At 41.8% G+C, this 25,877-nt stretch overlaps 2 protein-coding genes across 21 annotated transcripts in view; one reads left to right on the forward strand and one right to left on the reverse strand.

The window, feature by feature from the left end:
* The window catches only part of GOLGA4 (golgin A4), a 71,773-nt gene extending 69,244 nt beyond the window's left edge, over positions 1-2,529 (reverse strand). For 2 of the 5 annotated variants that reach the window (XM_075083643.1, XM_075083641.1), the window contains exon 1: positions 2,061-2,335. In XM_075083643.1, the coding sequence (XP_074939744.1) occupies positions 2,061-2,147 (87 nt within the window). In that variant the 5' untranslated portion in view covers positions 2,148-2,335. Of the gene's footprint in view, positions 1-2,060 lie in introns of all 5 variants that reach the window. The other 3 variants (XM_075083644.1, XM_075083645.1, XM_075083642.1) reach the window with 3 other exon arrangements.
* A 19,495-nt stretch (positions 2,530-22,024) lies between these two features.
* Positions 22,025-25,877, forward strand: part of LRRFIP2 (LRR binding FLII interacting protein 2) — a 58,802-nt gene continuing 54,949 nt past the window's right edge. For 8 of the 16 annotated variants that reach the window (XM_075083647.1, XM_075083652.1, XM_075083651.1 and 5 more), the window contains exon 1: positions 22,250-22,608. The gene's annotated coding sequence lies outside the window, so the exon portion shown is untranslated. Of the gene's footprint in view, positions 22,609-22,853; positions 23,152-23,684; positions 23,706-25,877 lie in introns of those variants that run through there. The other 8 variants (XM_075083658.1, XM_075083662.1, XM_075083659.1 and 5 more) reach the window with 7 other exon arrangements.

Consider the following 25,877-nt stretch of genomic DNA (forward strand, 5'->3'; position numbering starts at 1 on the left):
AATGCATTTTAAGGATCTGATTTACTAAAAGCAAGGTAACAAAAACATTCCACACCCTCTGCAAGACTCCAGTACATTTTACAGGCCTCAAAACCTTCTCGCTCCTTCCTCACCTACAGAATCTGTTCTCAAATAAGATATAAGGAATAAACTGACCAGCCTATTTTACTTTTAAGATAAAATTTAACTCTAATTTCCCTCTAGCAGTACTTGAGAGCAATTGAAGAATAAGCAATACTGAAAGGTAACTATTTTACACACACCAAAAAAACTCTGTTCTCATTTTCTGCTTCTGCCTTTCCACTCATGTCAACCCTTGAGTTACATGATCTACTCTGTCCACAGTATAGCGGACTAGGTCAAAGTATCATTTATCGTAAACTCCTGTATTAGGTTTCATGTACTTTGTCAATGTTACTTTTAACAGCCAAATAAAGACTGCAATATATTATGCTGTTGGGTGCACATGTGCACTCAGGCCCAAATTTATCCAGAACACTGTCAGCAAGTGCCGACCCTTTAACACAGGCACTGAGTATCCTGAACTAAGTGGGTTACAATATTGTGTGCATGGTATAATAATTTAGCTACTGCTTATTGAGAATAGTAAGCTCTGCAGCTCAATCTCTTTACACTGCATTGAAAGTTAACCACAAATGCCAATTCAGGACAGCACTCTAAACTGCCGCTGACAAAAATGTACTTACCTTCACCAACTAGAGAAGACCCAGAGTTAATAACTATGAAAGGGCTTAAAATAAAACTCAACAAGTTACATAAAGCTTTACAGTAGATCCATTTCCAAAAATATTGCCCCTGTTTGACAAATGAGAGATTTAAAAGATACTACATAGCTGAATGTCAGCAGCTTTGAAACCATGGTCTAATAGAGAGGCTATGCAGTGTCAGAGCTCCCAGTGGTTCATATTACATTCAGATCAAACCCAGGCAACCGACTGCCTATTAGAAAAATTAACCAAATTATCTGCGTCTAGTTTAGCATTCACATGATACAGATTTTATCCCAGTTTTATACTTTTAGATTCCAAGATACAAAGGATACTTAACCCAGTGAAAAGCCAAGGAGACATAGACACACATTATAATTTTCAGTGCAGAGTTTGCCAATACAAAGTTAAGTTGTCAAAGTCTTTCTACCCAAATTTGAACTGGTAGAATGAGTTTACTCTGCTTTGACACATGCACGAAATCATCACAACATTTTTTTGGCCACTGTCGTTTTCAGGGATACTGATACTGTATTTCAGAGACACTCTGCCCCCATGACATACCTAATGTGCATTATTATAATTTAAAAACAGTAACTTCTAGAATCCAATACTAATCATAATTTTGCTAAAGTACACGCAAGAGAAAAATGGCCAATTAAATAATGACTAAAAGGAAAAAGATGCCTTGTTCTCAGCTCTATACTATAGTCTCAATTTCTCCACAGTTTAAAAAAAAAAAAAGAATAAGTTTAAGGTAAGCAGAATAAGGTTAAAGTAGGCAGATCAGCCCTCTATGCGATGGCAACAGAAGGGGCTTACAGGAAGCAAAAGCACATTCAGATGACAGAAAACGAGAACTAGCTATGTCAGTGCCGGGTTGCTATCCAGCGCACACGACAGCGTCATTCCTTTAATCGCTGAAGGAAAAACCCGCTTCTGTTTCGCTCTGTCTGACATTCAAGCAAGAGACGGCTTCCACGCTCCCCCAGAAGACAGCCTGTGTGGGGAGAGCGGCCAGGGGACAGCCTCGGCCTCCCCCGGAGCGGCTCCCAGCTCGGAGGCGGCGACTGCTGACAACAAAGTTGGCGGCTGCTGACAACAAAGTTGGCTCCCGCCGCCGGCGGGACGCCGGGGCCAAGGCCTGCGCCGCGATACTCCCCGTCCCCCCGCGGCCGGGGCAGCGGTCCCACCCGCGGCCAGCGGGACGCCCAGGCCTCCCCGGGCGCAGCGCGGCCCTACCCCGCCGGCTCCATACCGGCCCCACACAGGCCCCAACTGACCCCCCCCGCCCGCCCCGCCCCGCCCCACCCCACCCCACGCCCGCGGTACCTGCGGCGGGAGGGCGGCCGCCCGTCCCCCCATCCCGCGCGGCGGCGCCTGCTCCTCGCTGATCTTCTGCTTCAGCTTCTTGAACATGGTGACAAAAGGGAGAAAGGGGAGCGGGGCCCCGCGCAGCGGGCGAGGGGTGCCAGAGGGGAGGGTGGCGGCGGAGGGACCGAGCTCCGCCCGCCGCGGACCCGCGAAACCACCGCTGCCGCCGCCGCCTCTCCGACCTGGGTCCCCCCCGCCGCGGAGCAGGTGAGCGTGGCGCCTACTGCGCCTGCGCCGCCAACGTGGAGGAGCGCGCTCGGCACGGTACGGGGCGCGGTGAGGCGCAAACTTCACGGCGGAATTCCCAGCGCCATCCCGCCGCCTGGCAGCGGGGGGCGGGCGATGGCGGCGTGCCGCCCGGACGGCTCTGGCCGCCGGGACCGCGGCGGGGCGCTGCTGCCTCCCTCCCTACCTTCTCTTCCCCCCCGGCGGCCGCGGGGCGGGAGGCGGCGCCGTGCTGGGAATAGCGCGGACAGAGAGCAACCTGTGCCCGCCCACGGTCGAGTCATCGTTTTTCTGTCAGGAAGGAGGAAAACGGAGCGCCAACCACAGTCCCACCGGCTGCCGCCTCGCTGCGCCTTCCCGCCGCTGTCGGGGCCGCCGTAACTGGCTGATTCGACACCTCAAACCTCTCCGCCACCGGGGCGCCAGCTCCGCCCCGGGGGCGGGGGGGAAGGCCGCAGGGGCGGCGGCAGCTGTGGCGTCCGGTACCCCTCGGGTCCTGCCTCCCATAAAGCCACGAAGGGAGAAGGTGAACTCCGGCCTTCCTCCCCTTGAGACGGTGCACCCCAGCATTCCCTTCCGTGGCACCTGCAGGGGCACGTTTCTGTGGGCAGGGGGAGCGGGCGCAGCGAGCCCTGCCCGCGGCCGGGGAGCGGGACGCCGTTCGGCTCCAGCTGCCTGTTTTCTGGCCTTTGCTGCCATAGCGACTGCGCTGGAGGGCTGGCCAAGTAACTATAAGTAAACCCTTTTCATCTTAGCGGGGGTATGGCCAGTCAGTGCCGAGACATGATGTGCCAGAATGCAGTAACGGGTTTCTGTGCCCTTGCTGACACAACCCCCGGGCTGGTTAGTGACAGACTCATGCACAAGCTTGCAGAAGCTTCCACAAGCCCAAGAAGCGGGTACCTTCTTATCACAAGGTAATTAAACGGTAATAAGAGGATGCTTGGTTCTTGGGCTTTTGAAAACTTCCGACTCAAAAATGGTCAAAAGTTGCTTTTTGAAACTGCCTGAAAATCTATCTGCTGATAAGAAAGTGATGCTGTTTTTATTTAGTCCACCCTGAAACGTTTTGAGTGCTCTTCCCTTCGTAAACCTGAGGTATACTGCTTACAAATACACTACCATTAAAGTGGAAGGGCAATGTTTGCCACCGTTACTATTATCTGTTGAAAACTGGGGCGGGGGGAGGGGGAACGTTCTTGACCGCTTTAGGTTAAACCCTATGGCTTTAGAGCCCTTGTTGGATGAGATTTGGGGGTGGAGGGGGTTCGGTCCTGTTGGTGTAGGTGCAGAGAGCGGCTGTCAGTAGCTGGCATTCATTCTCCAACACGGGGACTCTGTGGAACCTTGCTGTATTGACAGTGCTGTATGAAGGCCAGAAATACATTACACTGTTTCCAAGAAATGCTGAACCATGAGGTCTTCTGTATAGCACCATATGACAAAGACTGTATGCGGTAATCACAAACATCCAGAAATGTTTTTGCTGAAGTACACTCCTGTCATCTTTAAGTATTACGTGGATAGAAAATAGTTTGCATACAGACCAAAAAAAAAGCAAGATAAATCCACAGCAAAATAACTGCTGTTAGTTTTTCCTAATTTTTTGCTACATGTTAAAAAAAGTAATTTTCAGTTGTCTATTTATCTGTAGATAAACGGAGAAGCTGGTAGTGATCATCATCTTTGTGTTCCCATTAAGGCTACTATGCATACATCGGATGTGAGCAGTGATTTGCACGCTCTGCTGATTTCTAGTGAGAAAACCTGTTGATTTCTAACACCTTCAAAGAAAGCTAGTCTGAACCTACAAGCTGTAATAGTCAGATAAGTAGTTTGAAGATTTTTATGTTCTCTTTTCTATAGGTGGACTTGAAACAGAGGTATAGGGGAGTCTCCAGGACTACTGGGGCAAAAACGCCTGAATAGCAGTCCATAAGGAAACGAGATAAAATGTGCAATTAAGTTTACTGCAGCCATAAAACACAAAAATTCTCTACTTCAGTCAGGTAGCCTCTGTTCCCTCTAAATATGACATGCACCAGCACAGCTGTACAATTCAGAGGTTAACAAGTGAGAGGGGCATTGCCTGATGGATGCTTTCGGAAACCCCCTTAAGGACCTTCAGTCTCCTAATAGATCTGCCATTCTCACACACCTATGCGCTCTCTTTCACATTCTCTTCAGCATCTCCAGATTACACTCTCATTTTAAACCTAAGTCACTAAATGTAGTATGTGAGTTTCATGGATAGATGCATAATTGAAAGGACACTAGCTCATGCGGCTATGAAATAGAAAAACAGCTTTGTTAATTCTTCCATAAAATGTATTTAGCACAAAAGAGAGATCTGTGTTATTTCCTTGGGAAATTTAAAGCTTGAGGTAGTATGTTCTGACTGTTTCTCATAGTGCAGATGTTTCAATAGGACTAAAAGCTATGTGGAAGAGAACAAGTACGAGACTAGAAACTATGATAAAAGGGTTTTTTTCCTACACTAAAGCCTTAGTTGCTACAGAAAATGGTAAGGTGATTAATTAGAACTCTGTTAATGAGTTGCAATAATACTAACCCAATGTGGTAATCATATGGCAGTTAGATGTTCCAAGGGTTTTTTTTTTACTACAGCAAGGTCTTTTGTTGTGTAAATTTCAACGTACATGATCACCTCCTGTTCTCCACAGGAGGTACCTAACCTGGGTTTTAGGAAGAGGTGAAGTAATATTTGTATCATTTAATCATATAGAGATTGGTGGCATTTAACAAATCGAGGACAATGTGAATTTCTGTGCTTTTAAATTGGCACAAAACAGTGATATTTTATGATACGTGCCTATATGTCTAGTGTGGCTTAGATAATACAAAGTGGTATCCCACATTAAGTGGCAGTATACAAATTCTGAAGACCTATATGATAACTCTGCAAAATACTATCAATCATAACCTTTCTGAAAGGGCTTTAAATGTTTTAATGCCTGGACAAGTATGATTAAAACTTACGGCAATATACAAAGCATTTACTCCAAACCCCACAGAAGTCCTGAGAGAAATGCCTAGACAATATTCTCACACACGGTGCCAAAATCCTGTATTTAACTGAATAGTACCTTATTTCTAGAGAGTCAACCTGATCTGACTTCTTTGTGAAGGTAAAAGTAATAGTAGAAAGTGAAGATTTGCCTTTCCTTTTTTAGCTTCCTTAAGTACACCAGTTAGCAGGCTAAACAAGAGAAACATGATGTTATTGTACTGCCCGTGAAAGATAAATATATTTCTGCGAACAGCACTGGTTATGGTGGATAACTAATAATAAAGGTCTGTTCCCAATTAAATATATAGCAGCCATTAATGTATTTTTGTGGAAAAGGGAATAGAGCATAAATGTAAAAGACTGTTTTCATGGCAGTCTAGCCTTCCATAATTGTCAGCTCAGTGGCCCACACATTCCTGCAGCCCCATTCCTTGCCTTGCGCTAGCTCCAGTGCTTGTCAGGCCTTTCCCTTAGTCACTTCTGTATGTTGAGTCTGCAGAAAACTAACCTGACAAAAGAGCAAATAATTTTCTGCTGACTTACTGTGCTGAGTCCCCCGAGTACAGGAGCTGCTTCGAGAGGGACAGAGGCAGGCAGGAGCTGGATAGCTTTACATTGCCAGGGTTAGTTCAGATCGCTCAGGAACATACAGCCTTTGCTGAGCAATTTGCTTAACTTTAAACTGAACTAATCCCACTAAGTGCTACTTCCAGTTCAGCTAACAAGCAACTCTGTTACTGAAATAATCTGATACTATCTCAATCAGTAACTCTCTTAGTTGCTAATGATGATTGAAGTATTTGTGTGTATGGCCTCCAGTCTAATCTGATGTTTAAAATGCTGTCCTTAAGTCACTGCAGCTTTCTGGAAGTCACAAAAAAGCCCTGGGCATAAATTATGAATATGGCTTTCAATACTCTTGCCCACACCTACAACCCAATTACTTTATGAAACATGTATGAATTTGCTGGAAGCTGGTTCTTTCAATCCAGTCATCCACCACAAATATGAAAAGACATAAAAGAAAGCAACGTAACATACATAGCATTTCTGATAACTTTTTAATGTTGATTCATATTTTGTTTGGAAAGGTTTGCCATGTTTGAATTTTTCTTTACATCATCATGCTGTTAAAATAATGCCTAATATACTGGATAATATTTGAGATTGAGGGAGTTACTTTCAAAATAAACAAACATGAACTGGTAATGGAGTAAACAAACCCAAGCAGAAGGGAGCACTAATCATGTAACAGGAGTTACTGTCCAGAGCTTATGTACACACCACTGTTCTTTATTGACCGCTTACAGAATGTTGCATTTCGTAATAATTGCAGTTTTTACTCCTACTCATAAAATTCAAAATACTAATGTCGATGTTAAAGCAGTCATAAAGCATACATAAGTGCACAGCTAAGCAGTTTGTTAGGAAGTATTTTGATCGTTACTTCAGCGCAAAGGTTACAAATGACAGCACGTTATCTGATAGTGCAGTGAAAATGGTGACAACTCATTGTACCTGCAGCCTACACAATGAGAATTAGCTGTGCAAGGTAAATCCTTTGTAGTGCTGTGATTAGAACCCTGCCGGTTTTAATATGAAAGCAGGACTTGGTGGATAACCAGAGCATTTGCCGAGCCCGATTTGATTGCCGTTTTTACTTTTTTATCTAAATGTTGTGACTTAAAACCACCACCAGATGACAGTGTTCTAGAAGATTATGACTATGCCCCTAGAGTCACTGTCAATATTACAAATGCAAAACTATACCAACAATGGAGTGAGAGTATAAAAACATTCAGATCCTGCAAGAGTCTTACTTTCCTAAAACAAGGATCTTCATTTTATCACTACCTTGTTAAGCAGCATTTCCTTTCTGCTTTGTTTAGAGCGTCAAAACCCTTCTCTTAACTTCCATTTCACTTTAGTTGTTGTACTTCCTTTAAAAGCTCTGGATGCCACGAAAAGAGAGCAAATGATGCTGTAAAACAGCAGATCCTTTATATCAACAGTGATGCCAGTCAAAAGTTTAAAATTAAATTAGCTGGCACCAGACTCTCACTTAAGTACTTTTGTTCTTTTTTTCTATAATCACAATATTAAAAAAACCCCAAAACCAACACTGTGTGGGCAAGGGCCTTATATTTAAAAAAAGAACTTCCTCCTGGAGACAGGCCTTCTTTACAGCAGACCTGGGTTCCATTCCTAGCTCCTCCACAGTGCCCTGCTCACTGGCCTTGGGCAAGCTGTTTTCCCATCTCGGTGTTTCTATTGGTATTTTAATTAAGAACAGTGATGCTACCCAAATCCTTGCAAACACATAGTTTTCCTCTTTGCTTGCCGACCTGCTTATAGCAAGGTCAAAGGAACAATGGCTTGTTTGGATGCTTTTTAAAAATGGATGAGATACATGTTCATAAGACAATTATCTCCCTGCTGGGATTTTTCCAGTTCGGTGATAATATTTTGCCCTTAAGCACTGTTGTTAAGAAACAGCAAATTATTTTGCTTCATCATTCCTAGTCAGTAGGGCTAACCTACATGCAAAGATCTTGAGACACTGAGGCTACTCAGTTGGGAAGAGCTAAAAAACCCAATTTAATTTCTGTGATCCCTTTAGCTAAAGTGTGGAACATCTGAAACCACATCACTAGAGATACTACACCCAGCAGAATTCACTTTTGAGGAATTGAGAATGACAGATTCTTAAAGAGGTGTACTGAATAACATTTGCAACCATCAAGGTAAGCAACTATTTCAAGGAGAATCAGGAAGCATTCTTCCCAATTACTGTTTAATTTGATAGGTTGTTAATGAAAACACTCGGTTTCCTTGTGCAGTATCAACTGTATGAAACTGATGGATGCAGAATAGAGGAAAACAGTGATTTAGGAATAATTATACTACTACCGTGCATCACAGTTTCTAGAAACTACAAAATACAACAAATACACATTTTTGTTCTGTGGTTACACAAAGCCATTACATATAAAAGCACAAAGGCAATAGTTTTATGTAGCCAGACCCATCAATTAGTGCTTGAATTCAGAACATGTGAAGGCTATGAATGTAACAGATCTCTAAGAACACACAACGAATTTCAGATTAGGAATTTTTCAGCATTTAAGGTAATATCCTGATACTGCTATATTGTTTTTTGAGACCTGTTGTACTCTGAATTCCCTACTACTCTTACTTTTCAAACGTTTTGGAGGGAAGTGTTTCTCACCGTCCTTAATTCCTTTTTTTAGCTCCAAGGATTTACTACAAGCTTTGCCACCCACTGAGTAGGGCAGAATATCTGGTTGAAGCGACTGGAGGGCTTTAGGCCTGACATTCCTTTCATGTCTGGCCTACTTCTCAGTGACAGGCCCACAGGGCACTTCTAGGAATGGAAGAGTAACTTACCTTTCAGTTGAAAATAGTGAACACTTCATCACCCCTGCTGAACTACTACAGGAACAGGGTTATTATTCAGTATTGATCTGCACACATGATGTCTGGCTTTCTTGAAGGGCTTTAGAAACAAATGGTCAGTAGGTCTGATGGTATGTACACCCATAAAATAAACAAAAGCCATTTTACAGCCGAGCAAAATGAGTTCTGGAAAACTCAAAATACTGCACAGCAACTTAGTGGTGGATATGGGATTGAAACATGGACCATTTGATACTGTTCCCAGATTTATAATCTAAAATATTTTTAACCCTGTGGTCTAGAAGACATCCTTACTTAATTGCGTACACACATAATGAAAAGAGATGCTCCCCATGCATTCTCATGTTTTTTCATTGTCTCTGGGAGCTCACCTGTATGTAAGGATGACGTGCTGGCACGCTTCCTTTTTATTATCTCTCCTCATCTGCAAACAAATGCTGCCAATGCAGAATCTTGAGATGTGAAGCACTTCTTGGACTTGAGAAAACTGTTATTTAAAAGTGATTACCAAACTGCTCAGAACACTCCAACTATGTGATTTTTCATCTTCATCAGTTAACATGCACTATTTAAAATGAAACTCAAATTCTAATCATCAAATTGTTCTCGCAGACTTTGCTCAGCTTATTCTGCCACTTTGATTCCTGCTTATTTGGAAAAGGCCAGAGACATTGGGTTTGGCTTGACAAATACCAGGTACAGGTCACAGCATAGTTATATTTAATTATTAATATAAAATAATACGTACTGAATTTTTAATATAAAACATTCCTTACTGATGAGTGCATCTATTAAAATGGACCACTACCTTCTAAATGGCAAAATACCAGTTTTCCAACTGTCCAAAGTAAACTCTGATGCCTGTAACTGAAGTATTACCTTGTTATATTTACAAAAGAAAAAGAAATGCTGAAAAAAAACCTATTTTCACAAAATAGTGACAAGTCTTCACACAAGTATTTCCTCAGGTAATTTGCTTCAAACCACCTGGACTTTCCTGTGGCTCTGAAAGGAGAGAGGGTGTTAACCTAAGGGTTGCACTTACGCAGTTCAGTTTAGAGTAAACGCAACGTGAACTCCAGCTATTATATTAAGAAAAACTAAGCCGACCTCAGTTTGTCCTCCAGCCCCTGAAACTTCATTTGGAATAACACCTGTGGGAGATAAGACAAGAGAGATGCTGTTGATGGGGACTGCCTCAGTATTAAACTGCATTCAGTGTCTTTTAGTCAGGCAGAGGTCATAATCTGAAAGTTCAGCTCCAGAAAGACACTAGCAATTTTCCAAGTTGGTTTGGTACTACAACATAAAGCAAACTAGCTCGGCATAAAAAGAGCAACACAACTGTGTCATTACTCTGTCCAGCTAAATTAGACGATTACAGGCAATTTGGTTTTCATTTCCAACACTGTGAGGCCCTTCTTATGAAACCAGGAGCCATATTGTGAGCTTCTTGCTCTGATTAAGCAGCAATTTGCATGCGACCAAGAAACTCAGAGTTATGATGCAAGTCACTGTTTACTAAAGAGTTTACAGTATGACTTTTACTCTGTGAATCTTTTCTATTAAACACGTGAGAATACTTATTCACAGAAGTGCTACACTGAATCGTTCGCCAGAAATGAAGGCCAGACCTTGCACACAGACCTTGCAGGGGGGTCTGCTGTGGATACTTGGGTCAGAACACACAGGACTCATGGAAATACTGAGATGTAATTCTGTCTCCTACCAGTCACGACTAGAATAGAGGTGTATTATTTAGTCTTTGATTTCCAAGTGTAAAGTGTTTTGTATTGTTCTTCTATTATCCTGCCTTATTCAGTTCATCCCTATAACTATCCAGAATAGCAAGAAATGTTATCTCTACATCATGTAGCTCCCTGTACATCTGTTCAACTCATTCTTCAATATGATGTGCCACAATCCAAAGTATCAAAATGATTTTGCAGGTGGAACACTGAGAGAAGAGAAAAATGCATTACGGTTAGAAAAAGTGTTGCAAACAGTTAACATTTCATAATTATACTATAAATATGCACACAGATACTTAGAAGGAAGGCGTAACTTCCTTTTGGCTTTGTTCAGATACTGCAAGAAAGAACTCTTCACTTGCTGTCATAATGTATTAACCAGCGTCATAATATTCTTGTTCAAAGCGCACTCTAACACTTTGCACTGAAAATGTTTCATGCAGGATTTCCTCTTCTTCCTCCACGTACTAAAAATTGCTTTCTTGAAGTTTAATCTAATTAAGCACAATATGAAGGTTTATACATTAATTAATTTTATTATTTGAAATATTTTTCTAGATATTTTATTCTTTATAGTCTAGTGGTCCAGACTTTTGCTAGTCCCTTAGGGACCATACTAAGGAAGTAACATACTGCAAGTAAGATCAAATTTTGTTCTTGTTAACCTCTGTTACAACCTTTTAATTTAAGTCTTATAGCTATGAACAACATCAGAAAGTCTCATGGGGTAATATACAGCCCACAAGCCACGTAGAGCTTGGGGTCCACTGGTGAAGCCCATTTAGCAGGTGCTCAAGCAGGAGCCATGCAGGACAATTAGGTACAGGGAGATAACTGTGGACTATTACGAAATAACAAACCACCGTGAATGACACTGTGGTGTTGGTAATCTTGAGTACACAGTGCGTACTTACAACACATTCTCTTGTTGCCATCACCGTACACCCTGCAAAGCAGCCATGAAGCTATCCAGCAGTTTTGGGTACCTAAGCAGTCTGAAATACTTCAGAATCAAAATCGTACTTCTCTGGAGTTCAAAGGAGAAACTGCTGCCTCAGGAGAATACCTAGTCTCCAAAAGCAAAACTGGAAGAGCAGACATCATACAGGTAAGCTGAGTAGTCGCTCAACACAAGCCTCAGAGCAAAGAAAACAGATAGGTGGTAGACTGCAAACACAATCCAGAGCAGAGACGGGTATGTAAGCAGTCTCTAAATCACTCTTTGTCCAAAAATGAGTAAAATTTCTGAATTTCAAGTTCAAAGATTTGCGCTTTTTAAACACAGTTTTGCCTTTTTTTAGTACTGCTTCACATGCAGATAAATCCAGTTGCATCATTCATGCAGAGACACCCTAAGAAGACAAAAGCAGAAAGGATCAAGTCAAAAGCTTTGTTATATGGTGCAAAGAAACTAATGAAGAGGGAGAGACTTCCCTTAAGGTTATTTGAGATTACCACTACAGACAAGAAATTTAACTCCTAAGAAACAAACTCCATTAATGACAACTAGTAATTTTACTTCTAGTTAGCAAAACTAATTTAATTTTTGCAGCAGTGGAAGAAATTTGTTGTTTTGTTGATTTAGTCTAACACTAAGACTGCTCAAAGATGAAGGCTGCTCAAAGACAGAAATACTGAAAGCATAGAAAACTGAGGTTTGCCTCCAATGCGTCCAGAGAAGATTATTTTTAGGAGGGGAGGGAGAAAAATGTAAATACTGCATACACTTGAAAGGGTTGATGACTGAAATGGAACACATTCTTTAAGAATGAGAAACATATCAGGTGTATTAATCAACACAGAAAATATTTCTCATTTTTAAATAAAACCCAATAATTGTTTGCTTTTTAACTTCATCTTACTGACTGTTATATTTTAAATACTTAAGTACGTTTTCATTTGTTGATATACTTGGAAATAGAGGAAAGTATAAATACTGAAAATATAAACTATTAACAGAATTTGAAACATGGGACTCAAAATCAGACCTCACAGTGCAAATACAGAAGAGACAAAGAATCAGAAAATGGTATCACAGTGGAGATAACAGCACAGTATTGAGAAATGAGAGCAGTGATACTGCCTAATGTTAAGGACACAAGTATCAGGTCACCAGCGTAATAACCCTCACACCTCTGTGATCCTGACCCTCCAAGTGCTTTTATGATAGCAACCTGCATGAGAGTCCACTCCCTGCCAGCCAGAGGCTGCAAACAGCAGCAGCTTTCATCAGCTGACCAGGGATAACAGCCTATACTTTTGCACCTACTTCTCTCTCTTCTTACCTTTACTATACCCCTGCTGCTTTGTCTTCTCTGTGCTAAACCGAAAGAGTTCTCTGCCCTGGGTTTCGGCTAGCTGCCTGGCTTAGGGTGGAGAGCAGCAGCTTCCCAGGTGGCCAGCGAGCAAGGCCGGGTTGCAGCCTGGCGGTCACTGCCAGGGCACCTGTCAGCCCAGGGTGCCTCCCACCAACTGCTGACCTTGTGCAGTCTTAGCGCTGTGCCCGTCATGGGCTGGCGTCACAGCGGCTGGGTGAGCCACTGGTGTTACTCTCCACACCCCGGTGTTGTGTGTCAGGCTCTAAACTTCTATTTCTCATTATCAGGGGAATTATTTCAAATTAAAAGCCTCTGGATTTTTTACAACATCTCCAAGGGAAACTCTCACATTTCTCATCTTAACCTAGCACAGACAATGGCAGATATGAATAGCTTTGTTCGGTTTGACCATTAATCTTATGTTAAATTGCCAAAAGTAGAGCCAGCAAGTAAAATAATTGCACCTAAGAAAAGCTTAGATCAATTTCAGTTTATCTATATGTACTGACAAATGTATTGGTTACTGTTTCTGAAACACTAGTAGTCTACAAAGTGTCTTCCTTACAACTTCTTTCTTGATCCAAATAATCTCTGGGGTAACATTTCACAACACACCTCTTAATAGCCTTTCTGGATGTCTCTCCTTTAAATCTGACAAAGAAGGACAAGTACAACCCTCAAAAAGCTAATCTGATATAAGGTAGTTCCTACTGCTTTTCCTCATCCAGCATGAAAGTTTCTTCTTTTTTTTGTCCCTCGGTTTTTTGGTTGTTGTTTTTTGGTTTGTTTTGTGAGGAAAAGGTGTGCATGTTTTAACAGTAACAACATATTATAGTTAACAAACCACTTTTTTCCTGCTCTAGGTTATATTCCAGACATTATTGCTGCACTTATGGATGACAGATAAGGAACACAACTATTACGTAGTTTCAAGCAACTAAAATTTAGTTGGATCGACCCAGACCTTTATGTTTAGATACCAGTTACCATCCCACTGGTTATGTTCAGTATCATCGTTTACAAGCAACCCTGCCAAACATCCTCTCCATAAGGTACAAAAGCAGATGAACGCAGATGCAGAACTGGTTGTTCTAAAAATGAACGTGGCTGTCTTGCTTACCAGGAATTGAGAACTGTGGTATTTCCCTCAGGAAACAGGCAAAGCTTGAAAAGTCAGCATACATCTTACTTATGCTGGTCTGGTGACTAAATTTATGCTCAGAGGTTTTGAAGTAAAGCAGGCATGGAGAGTTAAGAGAATACTGTGACATCTTCGGTGAAGGAGGAACCTAACAGCATGAAATGGTTATTTAAGTAATTGCTTCTCATTAGACACTGCAACCTGTTTGAGATTCCATTTAGCCTAGGTTTAATATTTATTAGTGCTGGATGCTCTGTTTTATACATACATATACGTATTGCATGTATGTATATCTTATATATAACAACAAAAATTGCAGTTTGTTGGCGATTTGAAGGATCCTTAAATGGGTGTATTAACCCATTCTATTTTCATGAATAAATCCTAAAAGTTTTTTTTTCAGCCTTAAGTAATTAAAGAATCTGATGTCTATAACAAAGCAGCAAAACTAAGTTGTTGCTTAAAAGCTTAAGGTGTGGTTCAAAGTATAGCTTTGCTCTGAAAAATTACTGTAAAAACAGCATGAAAAATATTCATATATGTTGTGCCTTGGTTCTGACACCAGATATGTTTTCTGTAGTCACATAGAGAGTTTGGGTTTATTGGGGGTTCGCGGAATTTCTTTTGGTTAGTTTGCTTTTCACCCCCCAAAACTGCCAGGCCCACAGACCCAGCTTTGGCTCCTGTAGTCACCCAGCGTTATTTCTTGCTCACGTCTCATTTCCTGTAACAAAAGTTCTCCCTGCCAAACAGTGTCCTCATTACAGTTGTGTAATCCCGTAGTTTTTTAAAAGTGATGCCCTTGGTGACACCTGTGCAAGCTGAGCTGAGGTTGCATAAATAACCAACTGGCTCTCTTAACTGGATGCTAATAAACAAGCCCACACGAGAAACTATAATCTAGCTTGTGTGTGCTCGCTCTGCCTTTTTTAGCTGAGTTGGTTGGAATAGTTAATAAGCGTACAAAATATTCAGACATGAGTCATCACAAAAGTTACTGGATCTCCTTTCGAAGCTACAGAAATGTTGAGCAAGACTTTCATGTCACTCTTCAGAATTAAATCATGCCTGGAAGTAGAATTGCCCAGTACGTATTTGGAGTGACATCTGCTTGCTTTTATACCGCTTTTACATTTGCTCAGCCTAGAAACAACAGAAGACAGATTCTTTCTCTTGCATAATCTATAGCTTTGTTTACTGTGTTTCAATCGGTTTGACTACTAATATTCAAGAAGTCTCACAGAGTTGCAGAGGTATGCATATGCATAGGTGTAATTTAGGACATCCCTTAACAAGCATGATCATTTGCATGATTGTCTTAAAAACCCCTGAAAAGGCAAAACAAAACCTTGCAAATAATTTTTTCTTGTTCATGTATCAAATACAGAATTCTACAATGTTAAAGTTTGTTAGATCAGAAGTGCACATACATACAGAAACAAAAACTTGCTTTTTATTACTTCTGGGTCACAAAGGTTGAGCTGCCGTAACCCTCAGAAGATTCAACGTCAAGTATACACAGAGATCAATTTGCTACAAAATCTAAGTAATCCTATGTTCGAGCTCTAAAATGCAATGTACATTTAAAGGAATATTAGAAATTTAATTTAGTTTAGTTAATTTGCTTAAATATTTGCAAATTTTATAGCCACTTTTCAGTTTGGCCAGTTCTAATGTTACAACTAGACATTTGGAGTCCTGTAGTAGCTTCACTCTGTAGCTGAATAAAGGATCCACATATTGTCGTAAGAAAGAATGAAGAGGGATATGCTGTATTACAATCCTTTATAAGGTAAATGATTAAAGACAAATGTCAATAGGTTAGACTTTACAGGCAAGACATGGTATACATTGTATTTATTTTAATTATGTATTATGAACATTTCTGTGAATTTTTCACATTCTTCTTCCTCATTGTTTTATTGTGTTTGAATATTAGAATATTTGAATATTTGGATATTAGAATAGCCTTTCCGTGAACCCAACTTCTTTTTTTTTAATTTGTGTAGTATGATAGTCCTAAAATTTCAAGCACTGGAGCTACTATCAGCTCTAGTCATGACTTGGCAAAGCTGTTTTTGCTCCAGATCTTGGGTGCATGTACCTCATAGACAAATATTACTTAATTCCCAGTTTTCCAAAGCTTGTACATACACTGATTTTTCATTCAGTAAATGGAATTTTTAAACCAAATCTGCTTAATTTGAATGGGCTGTTTCTCTGAGGAGTGTTGAACATCCATAGCTGCCACTGACTGTAGTGGCAGTATCTGCTCAGGAGTGTAAAAAAAACTGGACAGAAGCGAGGGTGATTAAGTCTACAAAGAACATGCAAAGTTAACATTGACTGGCTTCTGTGAAAAATACACAGATTTGACAATCTCTAAAGTAAAGTGCAGTACAGAGCCTGACATTTAAAATTTAAATTTCAGTGTCCTCTTGCTTCTCCGGTTTAACAGTACTTGTATGAAGGAACCATCCATCTTCATCTTCAAACAATACTGCTAATTAATGTCAGACACACACCAACAGAGAAGTGCACCAAAGCATCAAGGAGCAGCATGCAGCACACAGACTCAATATTAATGGAAAAGAAGTATCTCTCTCAATTTGGCTCTCAGTTATTCCATTCATCTGGTGTTTAAATGCATTAGACAGAGGGACAGCTTTGTTGCTAGAGAAAATGAGATGAAGGCTCAGTGAAAGCTATTTTTATTATATCAAGAATCTGCAGTACTTGAGATTTTCAAAAGTGGTTCCTTCAGGTAGGAAGCAAAATTAAGAAAGTAGTTTAATTTTCATTATATTTTCTAAAGACGACAAAAAAACATAGTAGATATGTCTTAGTAATACTAAGAATTTGTTCACCTCAGCATACCTGGCAGGAACTACAGTAGGTGAAGTAAGTTTGGGTTGTGGGGATACTTGGCATAGGAGAGTTCTGATAAATGCCCATTCAGTTTCAGTATGTTATAAAATCTAAAAGTATTGAAAAGTCCTATTTAAATTTTACACTCTAATTATGTTTCTACATAAAAAATAACAGGTATCAGAAAAGCAACTAAGAAAAACATATGAGTACATACTAAAAAAGCCATGTGTTTACTCACTTATGCTTAATATAGACACTGCTTGTTGGTTTTGCAAACTCAGCACAACTGTGTAAGAGTGAGGTGATTTCCTCTACATGGCTTGTGTTGCATCAGTAAAAGCAACTAGCATTTACAATCTCTCTTGGGGGATATATAACACACAAAGAATAGGGCATGACTTCAGATTCAGTTTTCAAGAATGGTATTTAGCATAGGAAATTCTCAGTATTTATATATATGTCAAATAGAACATAAAGACGTTTACAACTACATCTACCAGGTCTGTAAGGATGACGATACCTGGATCTCTACCTGTTTTTACCATGGAATAATAATGAAAGGCTCTATATGAAAATTAAATATACTGCTATGTATAATGTGAAAACCTTCAAATTTTAAAGTAAAACTTCAATTTTTGAAGTCTTTTTTTCAAATATAGCCTCACTTTCTTAAAAAAAAGTTTCTCACAAGCCCTCAGTCCACAAACCTTGTTAAGATATTTCATAATTTTTTCTACATCTAAATGGGATTGATTGAAATAATGCCAGTGTCTTCCCCTTATCTCTTATTTAATGAGCTGATCTTTGGCCACTGTTCAGAGCACTCTAGTGCTTAAAATTTTACGGTGTAGCATTAATCTGTAGCAATTACAAAAATCTTCCTATAAACCCATTCTAAACATAAACCACAATATTCTAGTGCTTACCTTGTTTCTAAAAGACTTAAAAAAAACCCACAAACAAACCCGAACAAAATAGTGACAATAAATATCTAGGATGTGGGGAGCATTCTGTTTTCAACTGTTTGGTCAATTAACAAATCTGTGTTAAAACAGACGTTTTCTACAGAAGATTGCATTTACTTGGAAATGTAGACTTCTAGGAAAACATTGGAATACAAATTTTTCAGTTAGCCCTACCCACAGCTATTCAACAGATGGTCCAACCCTTTCCCTGCTGAGGATGCAACGGATCTGAACCAGAACTACTGATGCAATTCTACTGCTGGAGTGCACCAGAAAGATTTGTGGATGCCGATCCCCATCAAAATGCATTGTTTGTGCATAATTCCTACTGTGCTCTACAGATTTTTGCATTATTAGAAATGAGGTAAAGGGAAAAACTACATCTCACTGATTCTGCAGTTACCTAGCACTCCCAGAAACCTTCTAGTCTCTATTAACCCTGCAAGAACAGCCGTGAAATGTGCATATCCCCACAATAAAACGGCTAGGGATTCTGAATGCTTGCTTTTTCCCACTACTTGGTAAATGTTATATGTATGTATTTAAATAAAGAATTTTGTGATTATGTTCAGCATACAATCTGCATGCATTCTGCCTTATAACTATTTCAAATATTCCCTTCAAAGTCTTACACTGTTTCCCACCATTTACATTGAAGTCATGCAACCCTTTTCCTTATTGCTTTGAATGTAACTGAAAATCAACATTACTTTGAATAATGTCACGAGCTTCGACAGAGCTGGTACTGGATCTTTTTAAAGATCTTTTGACTGTGCCACAGGATTCCTCATTCTTTTGCTCTCTCTATTTAGTCTTCCAGTAACTAAAAATATATTTTATTAGTCTAGTAACTGGATTATAAATTGCCCAGTGTCTGTTTATGTAACTTTTACATTTAACTTCCAGTAGAAACTGTCTGATTGCTATGGTTCCCCAGAACTAATGTTTTGTAAATATATTCTGGGTCCTAATAATTTTTGAGTTAAAAAAATTGGTGTGGAGAAGATCACATGCAAAAGGTCATCCAAGGAAGGCAATGCATCTTTTTTTTTTTTTTACTACTTCTCCTCTTGAATTTTTACAAAACATATAAACACTGAGACTGAAAACATTTAAATAATATATATTAGTGTCTGTGTATCTGATGATAGAAATGCATCTTTAGCAGAAGTTAAACTCTTGACAGAAGGTGGGGAGGACAGGAGTAAAAGGGCGGGGCAGAAGCCTTCTCTAAGCACATCCAATAACTGTTTTGAAAAACAAAACAAACAAGCAAAAGTTGCTCCCTGCCTTACAAAAGGGATTTGTACTTATGTTACAGTATAGCCACGCAATGTTGATTTTTCCACCTGGCACAAGGGAATAGTAGAACACCCTTTTTGTGGGGAGAGGGGGACAAGCAGTTACTAACAACACTGGGAATCTCCAAAAGAGGATCCACTACAGCTGGAAAAAAAAATGTATGTTCAGTTGTGCCAAATGAATTGTTGAGTGACGGTGTCTGAAATGAGGAGATGGAAACTACAGGAAAGGAAAGGGACAAAATGGGAAGGAGAACAATAAGTGGATGGAGGTGGTCAGAACTTCTTAAAATGCTATGTTACACCAATCAGTCTCCGTCAGTAAACCAACCTACCAGTTAAACCAGCAGCTGAAAGTTGCTCTTTCCATAAAGGGGTGGGAGGTGGGTGTAAGAGAAAGAGAGAGAGAGAAGAATAGGGAGGACACAGAAGGAAAAAAAAACATGGAATCACATCAGAGATCAAGTTAGACTATAATCCTAGATGTGTAGCCACCAATATTACATTCTTTACCAGAAGCTGCAACAGTCATGAAACAAAAGCTTCATGGGAAGATTAGAAATGCTAAAGCGAGCAACAAAAAAAGATATTCAAAACTGCAGAAATAGGAAATATTACATAGGAAAACACATTTTTCTCTCATTGAAGCTGTTTCGATGACAAAATGTCTTTAAAAATGTATACAAATTATTGCAGGAAGTTGATAGTTGTTGATAGTGTTCCATAAAACTGACTTATAAAATCATCCTAGATATACTTTCTTAGGTGACCATAACTCTAAAAAGAACTAAGATTTCACCCACGGAATGCCTCAACTGAGAAGAACAGTTTTAGAGAGAGATTTTCAGAAGGGAAAGGGAAAGGAGAGGGTAAATCAGCAGGTTCAATTACATATGAATCTATATTAAACACCCCCACCCCCATATAAAAAGACAACACTGAAGACAAAAATATATTCAAAGGCAGATCCAGTGATACTTCATTCCTTCATTTATTTGTAGCAGAAACTCATTAGTAACCCAGCAAGCTTTACAGTAGCTTCAGTAAGAATTTGTTCAAGGCAGACTCATAAATAATTGTATATTTTGTATCTGCAGCCATTTAATAGCAAAAGTTCAAATATAACTTCAATTTTCTGGCTTCTAATTAAAGGTTTATAATGAAACTCGATGTAACTTGACTGTTTTAACCACTCATTAATGATGCTGAACTCAGAATTGCTACTGTGACATCCTGTACCACTGCCTGTAGAAACTGCACTGTGTATACACTGCACTGTGCACCGCTTTTCAGTCAAGTAAACAATTGCTCTTTCAAGCCACAAAAATGCACGTCTGCTCTCCAGGAGACATGCGTTTTGCTCCATCATTAAAGGAAAAATGTGCAGCCTATGATACCAAAAGACTAAACGTATTCAAATACCAACCATTCATCAGAGAAAAATGTACAAACAATTGAAAATTTTTCCCCCTTTACATAGCAATATTTTTACAGAGGATCATCCTGCCCAGACCTGGGACATCCCACACTGCAGAAGATTCCACACAAACTCTCCACTCAAGAGGGAACAAGAGTTCTCCCACCAGCTAGACCAAACCAAATGACGCGAGATGTTTTTAATGAAGACTCTCCATAAAGCCAAGAAAATCAGATGAGTCCTTCTGTAAGGATAAACGTCAAATGAAAACATAGTTTTAATCCAGTACTTTTTTTTTTTTTTGTCTTTTCTACTGATGTTCCAAGAGACACTTTCTACTTCACCTCCCTGCAGTGAGATCATCATCTAATACTGCAGAAGTTAATGTGATGTTAAAAATAAGCATGGTGAGGCTATGCTGTATGATCACACAAGGAAGAGGATTGAGATGATATAGCGTTTCTCAAAAAGTTACAAAATACTAATGAAACTCAAGGAAGTTGTTTTATGTCTAGTGTAATAGATTTAACTCACTGGCGTGTCCCTTTTTTCTTTCCTTCATGCACATCCACTTGAGCTTATTTTAGTAAGCCAACATTTGACCACTGCCAAGGGCTCTGGTGAATGTTCTTGAGTCCTGCCCCTTGGCTTGTCATTTTAACAGTGCTTTTTCACGTACGAAATGCCATCTCTTCCAGACCTCTGATCACCTCTATGTTCTTCGTGTATAATTCAGTATATCTTTAATGGTACAGTCATTTCTTCCCTATATGGTACCCTTAGGGACTCTGATCCTTGCTTATATTTAAATTTTGACGGTACAGAAGTCCGCCCGCGTTTGGTGCGGTATATGATAAGGCGTAAACGTTTGCACAGGATTTTTACCCATAAACCCTGCCTGGCACCCATCCACGTAAATCTCCCGAAACCCAGGCGTGGCGTGCCAGGTGAAAAAGGCGGGAGCAGGACGCACAACGTGGCGGGGCGCGAGGGGAGCGGGGCGGTTCCTTCGGGCCCGGCCTCCCGGGGCTCCCGCCGGGCCCTTCCCGGGGAAACACCACTCCATACAAACGAAACCCCAGCTAATAACCGAGAAGCAAACGCAAAGGAGAAGGTCGCAGACCTACCTCTCCCCGCCACAGCAGCGAGTCAGCCGGCCTGCCCGGTGATAACGGGACGGGGGAAACACCGCAGCACCTCCTCACCTCAGGGCACGACCTTCCCCCCTCCCCGCTGCGGAAAAGAGAACCGGGGAGAGGAGAGGAAGGCGCTTCTCCTCCAGCAACGCAATTAACACCGGGGGCCGACTGCTGCCTTGCCTTCCCTGAGCTGAAAGGGCGCACCGAGACACAAGCGCGCACCGCCATCCCTCCCGCCTCCAAGCGCTGGCCGGGACCACCAGCGGAGCCCCCAGGGCCGCGCCCCGCGCATGCGTGCGCGCAGCCCTTTCGCCCCTTCGTCCGCGGCGCGTGCGCAGTGGGCCTCGCCGCCCTGTGTAGGGCGCCGGGGCTGGGGCGGGTCTCGTACCGCTCTTGCAGCGGCTGCCGGCTCCTTCCTCCTCCTCTTCCTCCTCCTCTTCCTCCCGCAGGACCGTGCGGGCCGTTTCAAATTAACCGCTGTTTTTTGCCCAGGTTCTCGATGTCGCTGTAACCGCCAGCACTAAGGGGAGGAGACGAGAGTGCGGGGCGTGGAGGAGGAGGAGGGCGGCCCGGAGCGGCGCTGCTCGTCTTTGCTGAAAGCTCCGGTTCCTCCGGCCTCTCACGGGGAAGGGGTGGAGGGGGTTGGGGAAGGGTGACGTGAGGTAGCAGCTGCCTTCCCGCGGCTCCCGGACGGTCCGTGCCTGCGGGCACCCGCGCTCGCCCTGGGGCGATTTCTGCTGCTTTTCTATGGGCTCCGGGTGCGGGGCGTGAGGGAAGGAAGGAGCCTGAGGCGATCCCGGGCCCCGCGAGCTCCTCGCACCCGTGGAAGTGGGGTAGGGGAGAGTGCAGAAGCCCCCCTCCCTCCCTCCGTATCGCGGCGTGGCGGTGCTGCGGCGGGCTGGCCCGCAGGTAAGGCTCCCCGGGGCCCGGGCACGGAGAGGGCGAGGGGCGGGGGGGGAGGGTGGCATCTGCATGTGAACCCGGGCGGGGCGGGGAAGCGGCGCGGGAACCCGGTTCTGCGGGTTTAGAGAAGCGGGGAGGGCCCGGGGGCTCTGCCGGGTCTGCCTCGTCAGGTGGGTGAAGGGAAAAGGGAACAATACGGGCGGCGGCCCGGGGCGGTGGTGTGCGGGGCGGCTCCCTTCGCCACTGCCGCTGCCAGACCTACGGCAGGCGGGTGGCCCGGGGGAAGCCGGGGCCGGCCGAGCCCTTCCGGCGGCTGCTGCCGCAGGCCGGCCTCCATCCCCCTCTCCCCGCCCCGTGGGCCTGCGGGAAGGCGGTGGTCACGCCTCGGTACTGAGTGGGAACGGCGGCGTGAGGGGGAGAAGAGGAAAGAGAAAGGAAGATGTCCTGAAATCACAGTCGTGTGTATTTCAGTGCCTTTCGCACTTCATCGAAGCACAGCTTCGCTGTTCCCCGGGGCAACAGGGCATACCCCCTCGGTGGAGAGCTGTGGTAGGGTTCAGTCAGCCTTTCTGGGGCTTAGTCGGGCTTTTTGTTTTGTTTGGGTTTTTAAATTATTATTTATAATATTTATATTATTATTATTATTTCAGATCATCTTTATTTATTTATTCTCAGTATGCCCTGCTGCTATAACTGCAAAGAGGTAGATGGTGCTACTAAGAGAGATGGGTACATTCATGACTTAGGAAGGAGCCCAAAAACAGCCCTGAGCAGACAGGGAGATCTGCTTTGTGTGTTCTGAGTGAATTGCAGTTTGAATCCTAGTGTGATGCTTTGAAGGGCAGTGTTATGTATTTCACCAGTAATAAAAACGTTTTGTAGACATAGTGGTACTACATTGAATTTGTATGATCTAGTCAGTGACTCCCTTATTTTAGGGACAGTTTCCCTTATTTTAGGGACAGTTACAGACATTTTTGGCTTGAAATGAGGACAGTCTAGGATCAGTTTTATCCCTTTGAAGTATCAGTTTGCATCGAACATCTTTGGAGATGTGTGGGGTTTTTGATACAAATTTCCTCTAAGATTAAAGAACTCACCAGGTAAGCATTGATTTAAACGTTCATTGCTTCTTGACAGTAAAGTGATGTAATTAAATATTTTGGGGCCTAGAAACGGTTTTCTTCTTAATATACATATGCTTCCTTGGTTAATGTAATTTTTTAGTGAGGACGTAAGAACAGATGAAAGGTCCCCTAGCAGTACAAAACAGTTTGATGTACATGACATGCTTTTTCCATTGTTTTGTGTTACTTGGGTTCGGAGATGTTTACCTTAGAGTGTGAAGCCAGTCTTACCTGACCTGAATTCCTGGCTCTACCTGAGAACTTGTGAATAGAAGACGGTTGTGTGAAATGTCAGGTGTAAGCTTGTTGCCCCAAAGATCAGTACTTCTTGTGAACTGACTCCAAAGGAGCTTATTTTCTCTTTTTTAAATTACTCTCTTGGTCTCAGAAGATGACATAGTACTTTAACACATCTGAACTTTTAGAAAGTGCTGTTTAAATTGGACTCTGTAGAACATGTTATGGCTAGACTTTGGCACAGCACACAAGTTGTCATATGCATGTACCCAAAAACCTGGATTGGTATTATATAATTTAATACATCTGGTATACAATGCCAGCAAGAGAATTAGAAACCAATGACAGATTTGATACTATGTTGTAGTTTCTGTTTGTAAGATTCTCATGTGAAGATGTGTGGTGATACTTGTGGATCAGTACAGCCCAGCAGCGTTACAAAAAGTTATTAGAGTTGCTGAGAAAGTAATCCAAATTTATTATCTTGAATATCTGGTAACTAGGTAACATATAAGTGTACGTCATGGACAGTTTGTGTTTATGCATTATGTGTCCTTGAAAATAGTTTATGTAAATAGTGCTGTCCGCTTGTGAAGATGACAGTTCATAATTTTTTGTATTAGGCATGCAGAGTTAGAGCTGCTCCAAGGGAAGAGGTGAGGGGCACCTCCCAAAGGGCCATGTGGGATCAAGTGTTTCGGAGCCTACCAGCTTCCTACTGCAGCCGAGGGCTAGTTGGCAGGAGTGATGCTGGCTGATCGAGGAAGGAGCTCTAAGGGGTAGCCAGGAGAATTTGTCCTGCTTGCTTCAGTAGCTTTTCTTTGTTGGACTGTAACTGGACCAGTAGTAGAAAAGAGTGTAGGAGTGTATTAAATTGGTAATGGAAAAATACCTTAAATAGTTGCAGCTTGTTACTGAATGTGGGTTGTTACCATGGGTCGCTCTGTTTGTTTCATTTAAAAAAATGGAGGATCAGTATAGTAGCAGTGTTTTGGTTTGGTTTTTTTCAGTCATTCTTTTGCAAAATGACAGAAAGGATATCCACTTTGAAAAAGCTGACTGTAAAAATGATGGTTGTTCCATTTTAGAATAAACACTTATGGAAGATTCTTGTGACTTTTTTTTTATTAGGCATGCCTATCATTTTTCATGGTGCTCATCATAGTACTGTCATTTCCTCATATTTTAAAATCATGTTTGATTTCTTATTTTGTTGATTTCTTAGTTTACGGTAGCGCTGATTCTAGAAAAGTCCAACTCTGTTACACTGCTCCTCTGAAACCTTCATATGCTTTACTCTGTGCCCTGAGAGATCCTCTGGTGAGTGACCATTATAAGAACTTCGCAGATGCTCCTTGTCACTGATGATAAAATAAAACATTACATACAGGATATTGTGGAGTAATGGGATCACCAAGTACAGCTGTTAGCAATTGACTGGCAGAGAACTCATACTTTATAAAATAAGTGCCACTGCTTGAAGTTGCATCGCTGTATGATGTTGTCATGGAATTTTGGTAATTTGAAAAGGCTGAGAAAAGTCACCAAAGATAGCCTGGTAGTTCTACAGGCCTGTAGGATACTTTGGTACAGTTACTGTCTTGAATTGCTTTAAGTTTACCAACACTAAACCAGGCACGGTTATACTTTACGGCTCCATCAGGAGGCAGCGCTCTTGCAGATGGCATAATGGCTTTTTGATTGTCTTAACTGGTGACTTTGTGTTCATCTATAGCTTCATAATGCCAACAGACTTGAGGGATTTCAACCCCCTCAAAGGAATTGTCATTCTATTGCTAAACACCATGGACTTAGAAGTTGTATTTTTGAGATTTTAAAATGACAGATCAACTGCCAATATGCTGCACTAAAGGGGTAGATTGTGCAGTTGTCAGCTTGTACCGGATTAAC

This window comes from Phalacrocorax aristotelis, chromosome 2 (assembly GCF_949628215.1).
Source record: "Phalacrocorax aristotelis chromosome 2, bGulAri2.1, whole genome shotgun sequence".
NCBI classification, from domain to species: Eukaryota; Metazoa; Chordata; class Aves; order Suliformes; family Phalacrocoracidae; genus Phalacrocorax; species Phalacrocorax aristotelis.